Consider the following 14,605-nt stretch of genomic DNA (forward strand, 5'->3'; position numbering starts at 1 on the left):
TGAATGGGGCCTTGCCCGAACTCGCTTGGAAGCTGTTGTTGTAGGAGAACTCGGCATATGGAAGACAATCTTCCCACTTCATACCGAAAGAGATGACACAAGCCCTGAGCATATCTTCAAGAATTTGATTGACTCGCTCGACTTGGCCACTTGTTTGAGGATGGAAAGCTGTGCTGAAACGAATGTTGGTGCCCATGGCCGTCTAAAAGGAGTCCCAGAACTTAGAAGTGAAGATGCTTCCACGATCTGAAGATATCAATTGTGGAATACCGTGCAAGGAGATAATTCTGGAGGTGTATAGCTCTGCCAGCTGAGCTGCTGTGATCGATTCTTTGATAGGAAGAAAATGAGCCACTTTGGTAAGCTTGTCAATGACAATGAAGATAGCATCATTTCCACGCTTGGACTTAGGAAAACCAGTCACAAAGTCCATCTAGATATGGTCAAACTTCCATTCCGGAATAGCAAGAGGTTGGAGGAGACCAGCTGGTCGTTGGTGTTCTGCTTTCACTCTTCTGCAGACATCACATTCATTCACGAATTGAGCAATCTCTCGCTTCATTCGAGTCCACCAATATGACTGCTTGAGGTCATGGTACATCTTTGTACTTCCAGGATGAATGGATAGGAGGGAATTGTGTGCCTCATTCATGATGAATTTTCTCAGATCACCTTTTGGAACCACAATTCGATCCTCGAAGAAAAGAGTATCTTTGTCATCCAAGCGATAGCACTTGTACTTGGGAATGCCCTTGTCAATACCACGTTTCACCTTCTTCACCATGGTATCCAGGAGTTGTGCCTCACGATTTTGATCTTCCAAAGTAGGAGAGACTATGAGGTTGGCAAGAAAGCCTTGAGGGACAACTTGAAGATTCAGCTTGCGGAAGGCTTCACAAAGGTCTGGTTGAAACGGCTTGAGAATTAGACTGTTGCAATAAGCCTTTCTGCTCAGAGCATCTGCAATCACATTCGCCTTGCCAGGAGTATATTCGATACTCGGATTGTACTCTTGAATCATTTCAACCCATCGAGTTTGCCTGAGATTAAGGTTGGGTTGAGTGAAGATATACTTGCGACTCTCGTGATCGGTGAAAATGTCCACTTGCCTTCCCAATAAGAGATGTCTCCATGTTATCAATGCATGGACAACTGCCGCCAACTCGAGATCGTGAGTGGGGTAGTTCTTTTCGTTGGGCTTCAACTGACGAGAGGTATAGGCCACAACTTTTTTCTCTTGCATCAACACAACACCGAGACCTTGAAGGGAAGCATCACAGAATACTTCGAATGGCTTGGATTCATCAGGAGGAGTCAAAACAGGAGTTGTGACTAGCTTCTCTTTGAGAGTGTTGAAAGCGACGTCGCACTCAGGCGTCCAGACATACTTGACATGCTTCTAGAGGAGGTTGGAAAGAGGCTTTGCAATCTTAGAGAAGTTCTCAACGAATCTTCGGCAATAGCTTGCAAGACCGAGAAAACTGCGGAGCTGCTTGACATTCTGAGGAGGTTCCCAATTCAGAACTGCAGAAACCTTCGCCGGATTAACAGCAATTCCCTTGGCGGAGATGATGTGACCAAGATAAAGAACTTCATCAAGCCAGAACTCACATTTGGAAAACTTTGCATAGAATTGATGCTCTCTGAGCTTGTCGAGCACCAATCGCAAATGTTTGGCATGATCCTGCTTATTCTTGGAGAAGACCAAAATATCATCGAGATACACCAGGACAAATTCATTGGTGTAGGGGTTGAAGATAAAGTTCATCATGCGAGAGAACGTTGGAGGAGCATTGACAAGGCCGAAAGACATGACAGTATATTCATAAGAACCATAGCTTGTTCTGAATGCTGTCTTGGGAATATCTTGTTCACGAATGCAAATCTGATGATAACCCATACGAAGGTCAAGCTTGGATAAGACTTTAGCACCTTTGAGTTGCTCGAAAAGCTCATTGATGTTGGGAAGTGGATACTTGTTCTTGATTGTCTTCTTGTTCAATGGACGGTAATCGACGCAAAGTCGGTCCGTGCCATCCTTCTTCTGGACAAAAAGAACTCCACAACCCCATGGGGAAGAACTCGGTCTGATCAAGCCCAGATGCTCTTGTTCATCGAGCTGCTTCTTCAATTCTTTCAGCTCCTTGGGTCCAAGCTTGTATGGACGCTTGCAAACGGGTTCTATTCCAGGCTCAAGATCAATAACGAACTCGACTGGCCGATGAGGAGGCATACCCGGAAGCTCTTCTGGAAAGACATCTTGGTACTCACAAATGACTGGAATCTGAGAAATAGCATCCAATTCGCCCTTCTCATTGAGAGAAAACAACCGAATGGTTTCATCACGAGCGGCATAGATGATAACATCCTCAGAAGGGTGTGTCAAATGAATTTGCCTGGCAGCACAATCAAGCTGAGCCTTGTGCTTAGAAAGCCAGTCCATCCCAAGAATAAGATCAATATCAGAGTCACCAAGAACCACTGGAGAAGATAGGAATCTATAGTCGCCCATCTTGATACCGACATTTGGAACCATCAAACGAGAACTCATGTGCTTGCCCGGGGAAACAATTGCTAGAGTTCTATCCAAATATTCAGAAGTGAAATCATGCTTGGAAAAGAACGGTGTAGACATGAAACAATGCGATGCACCAGTATCAAATAAGAATTTTGCAGGAATATCATTAACTGAGAGGTTACCCATTATCACGTCATAAGAATCCTCTGCCTGAGCTGCATTCATCATGTTCACCTTTGCATGCTTTGGATTATGCTTGACCACTGCATTGCTTGAAGATCTCACAGGAGGAGGAGGAGGAAGGCGCCTTTGATTTAAGCATTTGTTCGCATAGTGGCCTTTCTGCTGGCACTTGTTGCAAGTCACTTCTGAGAGCGGACGGTGATAAGGAGCACTTGACCTTGGAGCTTGAGGCTGAGACTTATTCTGATAGCTTGGGTTGGGTGGGTGGGAAGATCCACGAGCACCTGAGTTCTTCTGTTGGTAAGGCTGACGAAACAGAGGAGGAGGAAGATAAAACTTCTGCTGCTTAGCTGCCACTTGTGAGGAAGAAGAAGATTGCACTGCATCTCTGATTCTCTTCTTAGAAGCCTCACACTTGAGCTAAGCACCTTCTTGCTTGAGTGCCATATTGTAGAATTGATCAAACTGAGTAGGCTCAATAAGAACGAGAGCTAACTGCAGATCCTCTCTAAGGCCACCTCTGAATTGATAGATCATACTCTTCTCATCTGGAACATCTTGCTTAGCAAAGCGAGCAAGTTTCTGAAACTGCTTGGTGTATTCATACACTGACATGTTGCCTTGCTTGAGATTGCGGAACTCCACACGCTTGCTCTCAACAACACTGGTAGGAATATGGTGAGCTTTAAAGTCCCGACAGAAATCAGTCCAAGTAATCACTCGACCACCTCTGGAATCCTTGTATTGCCGGAACCAATCAGCTGCCTGATCCTTTAGCTGAAAAGAAGCGAACTTGACATAGTCCTCAGGCCTGACATTGCTGCAATCAAAATGCTTGTTGATATCCACGAGCCAATCATCGACGTCTGTGGCCTCGGCACAGTAGCTGAAAGACTTCGGCTGATTTGCCAGGAACTGGTTGAGGGTAGGAAACTGAGGCTGATGATTGAACTGCCCTTGACCTTGATTCCCTTGGTTGCGCTCTTGCATGAGCTGGATCATCATCTGAGCATGGGCGTTAGAGGCTGCCATCAAAGCTTGCCATGCCTTCGGAAGCGGAGGTCGTGGTGGAGGGTTCGCCTGACTTCCATCATTGCGATCCTGATTCTGACGCGTTGGTGGAGCCATCCTGAAGAGGGTGACATCCGTTAGCATCTTAATAGACAGATAGACAAGTTGAATCAACGGATAGAAATTGCAACATATAGTCTTCACAATAAACATTCGAACAAAGATGAACGAATGAATTCCAAAGTAAACATCACACGTCCATTAAGGTGAGAAGCCACTTGAATAGATATTGATGAATGAAATAAACAAGGTACAACTGGAACAAATAAGTGTAAGGATTACCCAATCACAAACCAAATATCCGCGGGAAGAAATGCTAGAGCTACTTGAATCCCACCTATAAACTCCCGAAACTTTCCGAATATGCAATCTGGTGTTGGGGATACAGGGGAAGCAATATATCTCACCCAAACTAACAATCCCTACATCCAGATGTATCCATCCGTCAACACATAACCAAGAAACCTTCGGAAATCGTGTACCTCAACCTTTGAAAAGCATCCGTTATACGAGTTATGGCAATACTCCCAGTACTGGGTTATCGGGGTTATCTCACCAACAACTGTACAAAAGAGATTTTTGATGTAGGCAAAGCTCAGGTATTCCAGAACTGCAACGATAAAATTGTGACGACAACACCTCAGAGCTCGACTCCCCGGGTCAAAGCCACATAAATAGACAGGAGGCACCAAGAACAATGTTCTCGTCACAAAACCAACGGAACGATTCCAAGATACCCGCGTGATCCTAAAAAAAAATTAGTGAAATTTGAGGAGAGGAAAGTCAAAACATCTACGCCAGGAGACCTCACCAGAGCGACGAAGGGACTGAGGAGTAAAAAGGAATCCTAATCTCCGATATATATAATCCTAAGACTCAAAATATTTTTGTTCTAGACTCAACATCGCCAGCAAACAATCAAGCAGGGGGCTCCTAAGTCGGGGATGGCTCTGATTACCAACTTGTAACACCCACGATGCGGCTATATCTCCCACGTGTCGAAGCACGACTTAGAGGCATAACCGCATAGTGGTTTTGTCGCAAGAAGGGTCATCTTCACACAATCCCATGTAATGAACAAGAATGGGATAAAGAGAGTTGGCTTACAATCGCCACTTCACACAATACATAATTTAAGATCATACATCATTCAAATACACTCATAGACTGGCTACGGTCAAGTACAAATGAAAAGAAGACAACCCCAAATGCTAGATCCCCGATCGTCCCGACTGGGCACCTCTACTGATCATCTAGAAACGATACATAGTAACGACCAAGGGCCTCATCAAATTCCCATTTCAGCTCAGTTGCGCCATCTGCGCCAGTATCCTCGGCACCTGCATATGTTTTGGTAGAATCTGTGAGTCACGAGGACTCAGCAATCTCACACCTGCGAGATCAAGACTATTTAAGCTCATAGGTAGGTAAAGGGGTAATATGGTGGAGCTGCAGCAAGCACTAAGCATATATGGTGGCTAACATACGCAAGTGAGAGCGAGAAGAGAAGCAACGCATCGGTCGAGAAGCTAGAAGCGATCAAGAAGTGATCCTGAAACTACCTACGTCAAGCATAAATCCAACCGTGTTCACTTCCCGGACTCCGCCGAGAAGAGACCATCACGGCTACACACACGGTTGATGCATTTTAATGAAGACAAGTGTCAAGTTATCTACAACCGGACATTAACAAATTCCCATCTGCCTCATAACCGCGGGCACGGCTTTCGAAAGATCATATACCCTGCAGGGGTGTCCCAACTCAGCCCATCACAAGCTCTCACGGTCAACGAAGGATAAACCTTCTCCCGGGAAGACCCGATCAGTCTCGGAATCCCGGTTCGCAAAACATTTCGACAATGGTAAAACAAGACCAGCAAAGCCGCCCGATGTGCCGACAAATCCCGATAGGAGTCGCATGTATCTCGTTCTTAGGGCACACCGGATAGGTCAGCCTATGAGTAAAACCAGCCCTCGAGTTTCCCCGAGGTGGCCCCGCAGTCTGCCCGTTTCGGACCAACACTCGAAGGAGCACTGACCCCGGGGGGGGGGGGGGTTAAAAATAAAGATGACCCTCGGGCTCGCGAAAACCCAAGGGAAAAAAGGGGTATAGGTGGCAAATGGTAAAACCAAGGTTGGGCCTTGCTGGAGGAGTTTTATTCAAAGTGAACTGTTAAGGGGGTCCCATAAATCACCCAACCATGTAAGGAACGCAAAAAATCAAGAAACATAACACCGGTATGACGGAAACTAGGGCGGCAAGAGTGGAACAAGTCACCAGGCATAAGGCCGAGCCTTCCACCCTTTACCAAGTATATAAGGTGCATTAATTTAAACAGGAGATATTGTGATATCCCAAAATATTCGTGTTCTGCCCAGGAACAAACTTCATCTTCACCTGCAACTAACAATTCTATAAGAGGGGCTGAGCAAAAGCGGTGACATGGCCAAACAATGGTTGCTAGGACAGGTTGGTTAGAGGTTTAACGTGGCAATAGGTAGGCATGGTAAACAATGGCAGGAAGAGCTAACATAGCGATAGAGCGAGTACTAGCAAGCAAAAATAGAAGTGATATCGAAGGTATGATCATCTTGCCTGCAAGGTTCTCAGAGTTGTCGAAGGCTGGATCCTCGTTAGCGTACTCAACAGGTTCCTCGTGCACGTACTCGTCTCCCGGCTCTACCCAAAGCAAGAACACAAGCAAGGAACCACAATAAATCACGGTGCAATGCACAGGCATCATGATGCAAAACATGTCATGATATGCGAGAGGTGATATGCAAAGCGTATGCGTGCTTCAGAAGGAAAGATGAAGAACAAGGCATCAACTTGGCAAACCAAGTATGCCGCTGGAAAGATGAGATGATTTCGGTTGGAATCGATATAGAGATCACTGGATTCGGATGCCCAGTTTGCAAAAGACAAGCAAGACAAGATATGATGCAAACAACAACATGGCCACTTGGATGCAAAGTATGAATAAGCTATAGCACCCAAACATATGAACAAGATGCATAACAGTGATGTACAGGAGATGCTCTACGAAACATGAACACTGAGCTCAATCTAAAAACCACTAGAGCATGACTAAAATAGCATGGCAATAATGCAAAAGATAACAGTTATGCAGACTTAGTGGAATTACTAGGCATAGCAGAAACAGATTCATCATGGCATCTCTACAGGTTTGATTAACTCACTACCAGGCATGTCATGGCATGGAACAAGTACTAGCATGAAGTAGGCATGAAAAAGAAGCTACTCATGTGCAAAACAATCTCATGGCATGCTTGAAATAAACCACACAACAATGACAAGACAACATCATGATGTAAAATGACATGTTCATGAACTTTCTCAAATGCAGAAACTAATGCCACCACTGGATTGGTGGGATTTTCCTACCCCAAAAACATATATAATATGTTAGGGTTCCTGTAGAAAAATCATCACAAATGCATTAAGTTAAACCTGCCCTATATGGTAAATGACAGAAATGGCATATTCCATAATTGGAAACGTCCAGAAATGGACTTGCCCGAAATGGATTGATTCCATATGCCAGAAATGGAATATTCGCTGGGAACAGAAATAAAACAAATAATAAAATAATTAAAAAAACACACAAGCTAAGAGAGTATGACAGGTGGGGCCACCCTGTCATACGCACAGTGCAAAGGAATGGAAAAAAGGGGGGGGGGAGAAATATGCAGCCGCGGGGGATCAAACCCGGGTCTCCCCGGTGTGGCTCTGCTTCGGCAACCACTGGGCTAGGCAGGCGGGTCTGATAGGAAAGGGGCTCCGGCTCCTTTTAGATATGCGCCAGGTCGAGCAACTCTGTTTCAAACAGAGAAGACGCCGGCGCCGGTGAGGGAAGTGACGACAATCCAGCGGGCACAGGGACTCCGGCGGCTGTGCGGAAAGAGGGTAAGGATGCATGCGTCTACGAGGGAAAGCAGGGGCGCTCGAGCTTGAGCAGTTGCTCGACTCGGGGCCATGGCGTCCGCGGCGAGCGGCGAAGGAACTCGCCGGAGCTGCGGGAGGCTTGCGGTGTGCGCGCGAGACGTGAACGAGTGCGCGAGAGAGCTACGGGAGGACGACGAGGGGAACCCAAAGCGGGGACACGCAAACACGCTACGGACGAACCTCGCCGCACAACTACATTCAGAGAACGCCGGAGCACTGCGGGCGCGGGAAAGACACGGATTGGACGCGCCCTACAGTTGCCTAAATGCCAGGGAAAGGATGGGAGAGGGAGGTGCGTTACCAATCTCACCCAAGGACACGAAGGGGTCGACGGAGACGAGCTGACGGCGACGAATCGGAGCTCTGAACCTTGGCGCGTTTTCTGACCGAGAGGAAGGAGGAAGCAGGGGACGTCGATGAACTCGTCGTCCGAGCACCGTAGTCGACGTCGTGGAAGGAGATGACGACGAGGAAGACGAAGGACACGATCGGCAGGGTTTGGGAGTGGCCGGAGAGCACGCCTGCGACGAGGCGCGCTCTCAGGTGCGCTGGGGACGGAGCGGATGCGGTGTATCTGGTGGCTAAACTCACCTGGCGGCGGCGAAGAGAGGAAGAGGGAAACCCTAGGGGTTGTGTGGACACGGAGAGGGGATAAAAGGAGGGCTAAGGCGACGGGTGGAGCACGGCGTCGACGCGGCCGTGGCCATGTGCGCGCGCGGCGTGAGCTAGACGAAAAGGTGAGAGGCGGGTGCGCTGTAGCCAGTGGCTGACTAGTGGGGTCGCGAGTGCCACGTGGGCGTACGGGCTGCGGGGTAGCGAGGCGACCCGGTGAGAAACGACGAGGGCGCGAGCGGGCTGGCTGGCACGCTGGCTGGGTTGGCTGGCTGCGCTGGCTGGGCCGGCGGGCTGCGCTGGCTGGGCTGGCGGGAGGCCCAGGGGGGGCTGCTGCGCTGGCTACTGCTGCTGCTTCATTTCTATTTTTTGAAAACCGAATTGGAAACAGAAAAGCTCAGGGAAAAAGGAGAGGGGTTGGAGCATAAAGAAAATATTCTCCAACTCCTGGAATTATCCACTATTTTAATAAATTGCATTGGGCATTTTTAGAGGTAGAAAAATAAGACAAGTCTGAATTATATTCAAACTTGTGTCATTTTTGAACCTGACCAAAACAACTTCAAATAAGGATATATTTAGCAGAGAGGTTTAGGGCAAGGAGCAAGATTTACAGGGAGAAGATGAACATTAATAGAGAAAGGAAAATTACCACTTGATAAAAGAAAGAAGTAGAGGGAAGGAGGAGAAGTGATGGTGCAATGGTTGAAAGGGGGGACAAGGTCATGCCCATGATGCTCATGGCAAAAACATGAATGACAAAATGCAACATGAGATGGCATGAGATGAAAATGCACTATATGATGAGGATGAATGCAAAATGACAAGAGGCACAAATGCAATATAGTAAGGAGAGCATGACAAAGAAAAGAATAACACACATAACCAAAACAAGATGAGGCCAAGCATGACAAAACCCACAAGAATTGGATGAAGGTCAAGTTGATATATAGCCAAAATGGGACATGTTACATCTGGGGCTGTTACACAATGTCTGTTCTTCTTCCCCTGCCAAAATAGCCAACAAAACACCGATAGGCCTAGTACCCCCTTTTCTGGATTTTTTAATCTTCACTTAAAGGATCATAACTTAATTTAAATTCACAAAGTGCTTACCACACGTACTGTGTTGTAATAGGACTAGTACTCGACTCCATAGTTTGAGTCATTCAAAAATCCTGTCTTTAAAAGTTCTCAAAATTTCCAGAAACAACTCTACATGTGCGCAGGTGTATTCCGTGTAATGTGTAATGTTTTATCAACAAATTGTACTTCATCGAGCAATACAAGAAACACACATGTGTGTATTTGAGATATCAAATAGTACGCTATTTTTAGATCAACATATTTATCCTTTTTGTGTATGCACCACACGTTACCTGCAAGAAACAAAAGTGTATTCGATGCAAAAAAAAAACAAAAGTGCATGTAGCACATATTGAAATACGTGTATTCAATACAATTATATAGGAACAGTTGAGTGGCATCTGGACCATCTTGGTAACGTGCAAAAATAATAATAATATGTAAAATCCGGCTAACTTGTAGTTAAATTAGATAAGATGAAATAATTTCCCTTAAATGGGGGTATCTTTGTCAAAAATAACAAAACATTGGGTAAAACATGGAATAACTCTTTGTAGAAGTTTGAAAACTTTTTCTGGAACAATGCTACATGTGTGCGTTGTATTATACTTATGTGCAATGTTTATTTATAAATAGTACTTTAGCATCTGAGCTATAAAAAATATGTGTATTAAATAAATTTATGTGCACATATGCCATGTTCATATGCATCTAAACGTAAAAAATGATATAGTATAAAATTTTGATATTTTCTTACAATCGGTTCCATGAACCCGTCCTCTATTATGGAAAAACTTGGAAGTATTGTGACAGATTGCGGCACCCACACTTCTTTTCTAGGCAAAACTTCTGCATAAAAATCTGCATGGATGCACCTTTAAATGGAACTCGGCAACAACATCGCTGAAAATCTAGACAATACGTGGAATGTTGTAAAATAAAATATGTAATTTGAATAACTAGTACATGACCAGAATTTTCACACAAAATTTGTTGTTCGTAGCTCAGAGAGAAATAACAGTTGAGAAAAAGCAAAATAAAGATATAGGATATGAAATCATTCAAATTTAGATTTAAAATAAATAAACCGGGAAAACTATTGTTTCATGCCCAATATGTTATAGTAAGATACACAAGTAAGAGTGTACATGAAAAAGAAAAAAAAATGCTAGAACTTTATATTAGCAAAACAATAGTGAATGTCATTGTGATTTTGATGGGAATACTACAATCTTCCCAGAAATTAATCTTAGCTAATGTCTTAGCAAAATTAGATGCTTAACAAGGGCACATCGAACTTAAATATATTATAAATTGGGTAAGATCTATATCTCGCACTTCCAAACTAATTAATTATGCATGCAGAGTGAATCCAAATATTTGAAATCTTGTGAGCTGAGGCGCAATGCTGCCACTTTCTCAACCGCCCACTTAAATGTGCTTAGTTTCATACTTCAGTCTTTTGTCATTTTCTTATCTATGTTGTAGGTACGCTACATCCTCAAGGGTATGGTGCCAGATCCTACCATCCTTGTTTGAAATAAAATAATGGCTTTCACACAGACATCACATACCTAAATTTTCAGGTGTCACTTGTAACGATGAACCAAAAATTATTGAGATACCTAGCGGACCAGGCAAACCCTATATATGGCTAGAACCAGAGAAATAAAAAGATGTAAGTAAGTATCATTGCAAAGCATATAACGGTCTATGCAATAGATGACACAAATCTAATCTATTGTCGTTACCCATATATGACCATAAACTTGATATTTGTGATTCCTATGCCTTTTAAAATCAAGAAGACATAAACACAAGATGAATGGAGTAAGTGTTCACATATGATTCATAACCGAAATTTCAAAAAAAAAATGATGGGTTTTCCAAATGTGTTTCCTAACTTCCCATACATGATTGTCGTTCTTGCCAACGAAGAGGGTTGAAATTTCTAGCAGAGCATTAAAACCACAGCTAGACCTAGGGAAACCATGGATTTGGTAACTAGACAAATACCGTTATTTCTAAAATCCAGTGGACTAACTACCATTACTGTTGAAACTGGGAAAACGACATAACCACTCAGTATGAATTTTCTACCCTTTTTGTCGCTACACGTCATCATGAAAATGATATATCTTGGTTTTCTTTCATAAGCTATAAACCATATCTAGAGGTTGCAGGATCTTAATTTTGTCCTCACTTTGACCATTGATCGACTAATGGTCGCTCCACAAAATATGACATATAATATTTATGGCGAACACGTACATAAATATTTTGCACAATATGTAAAGCCTAGTTACAACAAAACCTGACACGGAATACTGAGATACACAGTCTGATTTCTAGAATCGAATAGCGCCAGAGATCAAGATATAACAAAAAACAACATCAAATAATGACAAGAGAGATATGTACGTACCTTGTCATCACAGATTTGGTTTCGGCTGAATCCAGTAAAGTGCGTGAAGAACCCTGGACCTTTTTTTTATATGAGAACAATTCCGACATGCCATTGGCTGTGTCGAATATCGCCAACTTATGGTCTGGATCCTCGTAACGGCCATCATATGCTCTGAGTATGACATATTTTTCCTTTGTCGCTACCCGTTATAATGAACATGACATGCTGGGGTTTCATAATCTATAAATCCTTTCTAGAGGTTGCAAAATCATAACGACCATATATATGGCATCTTAATTCTTTCATCACTTTGACCATTGATGGACTACGATCTATCCACTAAGTATGACATCTAATATGTTTTGGCCCCCCTTCACAATAATGAACCGAACACATGCATCATGATTAGCGGAATATCCTAGCTAGTTTCAATGAAAACTGACACGGAACAGTGAGACAGACGGTCAGATTCTAGAATATAATAGCCCCACTGATGATAATATGACAAAAAACAACACCAAATAATTAACAAGACAGAGATGTACGCGCCTTGTGTCCATATATTTGGTTTAAGCTGAATCCAGGAAAGAGCCTATGTCGAATATCTCCAACTTAAGATCTGGATCCTCTTGACGGCCATCCAGATGCTCGGAGAAGTATACATAATTTTTTTTTCCCGAGCAACCGGCAGGAGCTCTGCCTTTTCATTAAGAAGAAGAGAATTGACAAGTTTATAAGGAAAACCGGCCGAAAACCGATACATCTACGATACACGCACACGCCAGCCCCGAGGCTGCGCAGCACTCGAGTCGACGACACTGTCACCCAAGTGACCAGAGACGACACCCTACAACAGAACACTGGGCTCCGGAGCCGCCGCTCGGACATCCACACCGGCCCCGAGGTCAGGCACCAGCCTAGTCGATGGCTCCGCCGCCCTAGAGGCCAAAGCCAACACCCTACGCACACGAGATCTCCGGCGCCGCCGCACCGACTTCCACTCCGGCCCCGAGGCCGCGAACCCACCTAGTCGATGACCATGTCGCCCTGGTGACCAAAGCCAACCACCACACGAAGGAGATTCTCGGAGCCGCCGCTCCGACTTCCACGCCGGCCCCGAGGCCGCGCACTCGCCTAGCCGGTGACGAAGATGCAAAGCCGCAGAGCCACCACCAGCAGATGAAGGACCGGACCTTCAAAGGCGTCGCCCCCAAGAGGGAAGCGACGAGGAACGCCGCCGACGCCCACTAAGGCCAAGGCCGAAGTTTGGGTTTTCACCCGAAGAGCCCGTGGCTGAGATGACGAGGGAGGTGAAGGGGCTCCACGACGCGCCTCCAACAAGGAAACGACGTCCTAGGACGCCGTCGATGCCGGCATCGACCAAGGCCGAGCAAGGCTTTGACCCGGAGCTCACCAAACCCATCATCACCACAGCCAATCACCACCGACGGCGGCCAAGCACTCTACACCGCTCTCGACCGCCAACCGCCTCTTACACGGCCTGCAAAACCACCACGGCACCACACGCCGTCATGGCAGCCCCGCACCCACCGCCAAAGAGCGGCGCCGCCACGCCGCCATCCTCCCTCCTTGCTGCCGCAGCCAAACCACAACGCCTTCTGCAGCCCACCGAACTCGAGGCTGACCACCACGCATCAGATCTGGGGCAGCCTCGCCCGGATCCGTGCCCCGGACGCCGCCGGGACCCGTCGAAGGAGCACGAGCGAGCTGGGAACACCACGAGCCGCTCCCCCGCCGGCCACCACACCAGAACCGCAGGAGCCCCGCCCGGATCCGTGCCTCGGACAGCCGCACCACCACACGCCACCAGCGCCACCGCACCACAGCCGCCCCCGTCGCGGTGCCGCCGCGCCGCCATCCAAGAGCTGTGGCACGCCGCCACCACCGCAGCTCCCCCGGCCGAGGGAGGGGACCCCAGGCATCCCGCGCGCACCGCCGGCCGCCGAACACCGAAGAATCGCCGCCGCAGCCCGCCGGAGAGCCTCCACCGCGAGATCCAGATGCGCCGCACCAGATCGACGATGGCCAGCCTTAGCGCCGCCCCCCACTCTCCCGACGAGGGAGAGGAGGAAACAGCGCCACCGCCGAGCCCGGGGCCGCCGCCCCGGCTTGCCTGCGCCTGGCCAGACGCAACCGCCGCCGGATGCAGGCCTTCGTCCAGGAACGAAGACGCGCGGCGCGCGACGAGGGTGCCCCGCCACCGCCGTCCGCCGAGCGGGCTTTGCCCGTCGGCCTCCTCCGGCGGCGGCGGGCGGAGCGAGGGAGGAGAGGGGAGCGGAGGCGGCGGCGGCTTGGTTATCGCCCGAGCCGCCCCCCAGGGAGCGACGCAAGCGCGGAGCCACCTCTGTTTCCTAGCTCGTTGGTGTGCAGTTTGTTTCAGAAGTATACATAATTCGTCATGAGCCCCGCAATGCTTGCTCCACAATGGCCTGACATGAAGATATTTGACACGGACAATGTACGATGGCCAACATCTATCACTCCAGACGATATCCATTTCCCGGCGAAGACATCACACATGTAGACTCGGGTGTGGCGGGTGTTATTTTCAAGCACAGTGCCAACGAGGTGAAGCTTGCCGTCCACTTGTAGGTAGCCGCAGGGGTAGATCCATTCCGGCGGACTGAAGCATCTCCACAGCACCCTCACACTTGGAGTAGCACCAGCGTGGTCGCAGACGAAGATCCCGACGGCTCACCGATCGTCAGGAACATGCTGCCGTAACAGTGCATGGCCGACC

General features: G+C 47.0%; 1 protein-coding gene across 1 annotated transcript; it reads right to left on the minus strand.

Annotated features, from left to right (window-relative positions):
* Positions 1-12,386: 12,386 nt before the first annotated feature.
* LOC123114985 (uncharacterized) lies at positions 12,387-14,362 on the minus strand. Its single transcript, XM_044536314.1, has one exon. The coding sequence runs from the start codon at positions 14,360-14,362 to the stop codon at positions 13,337-13,339; it is 1,026 nt and encodes a 341-aa protein (XP_044392249.1). The 3' UTR covers positions 12,387-13,336.
* Between the last annotated feature and the right edge of the window lie 243 nt (positions 14,363-14,605).

The sequence above is a fragment of the Triticum aestivum genome, chromosome 5B (assembly GCF_018294505.1).
Source record: "Triticum aestivum cultivar Chinese Spring chromosome 5B, IWGSC CS RefSeq v2.1, whole genome shotgun sequence".
NCBI lineage: Eukaryota > Viridiplantae > Streptophyta > Magnoliopsida > Poales > Poaceae > Triticum > Triticum aestivum.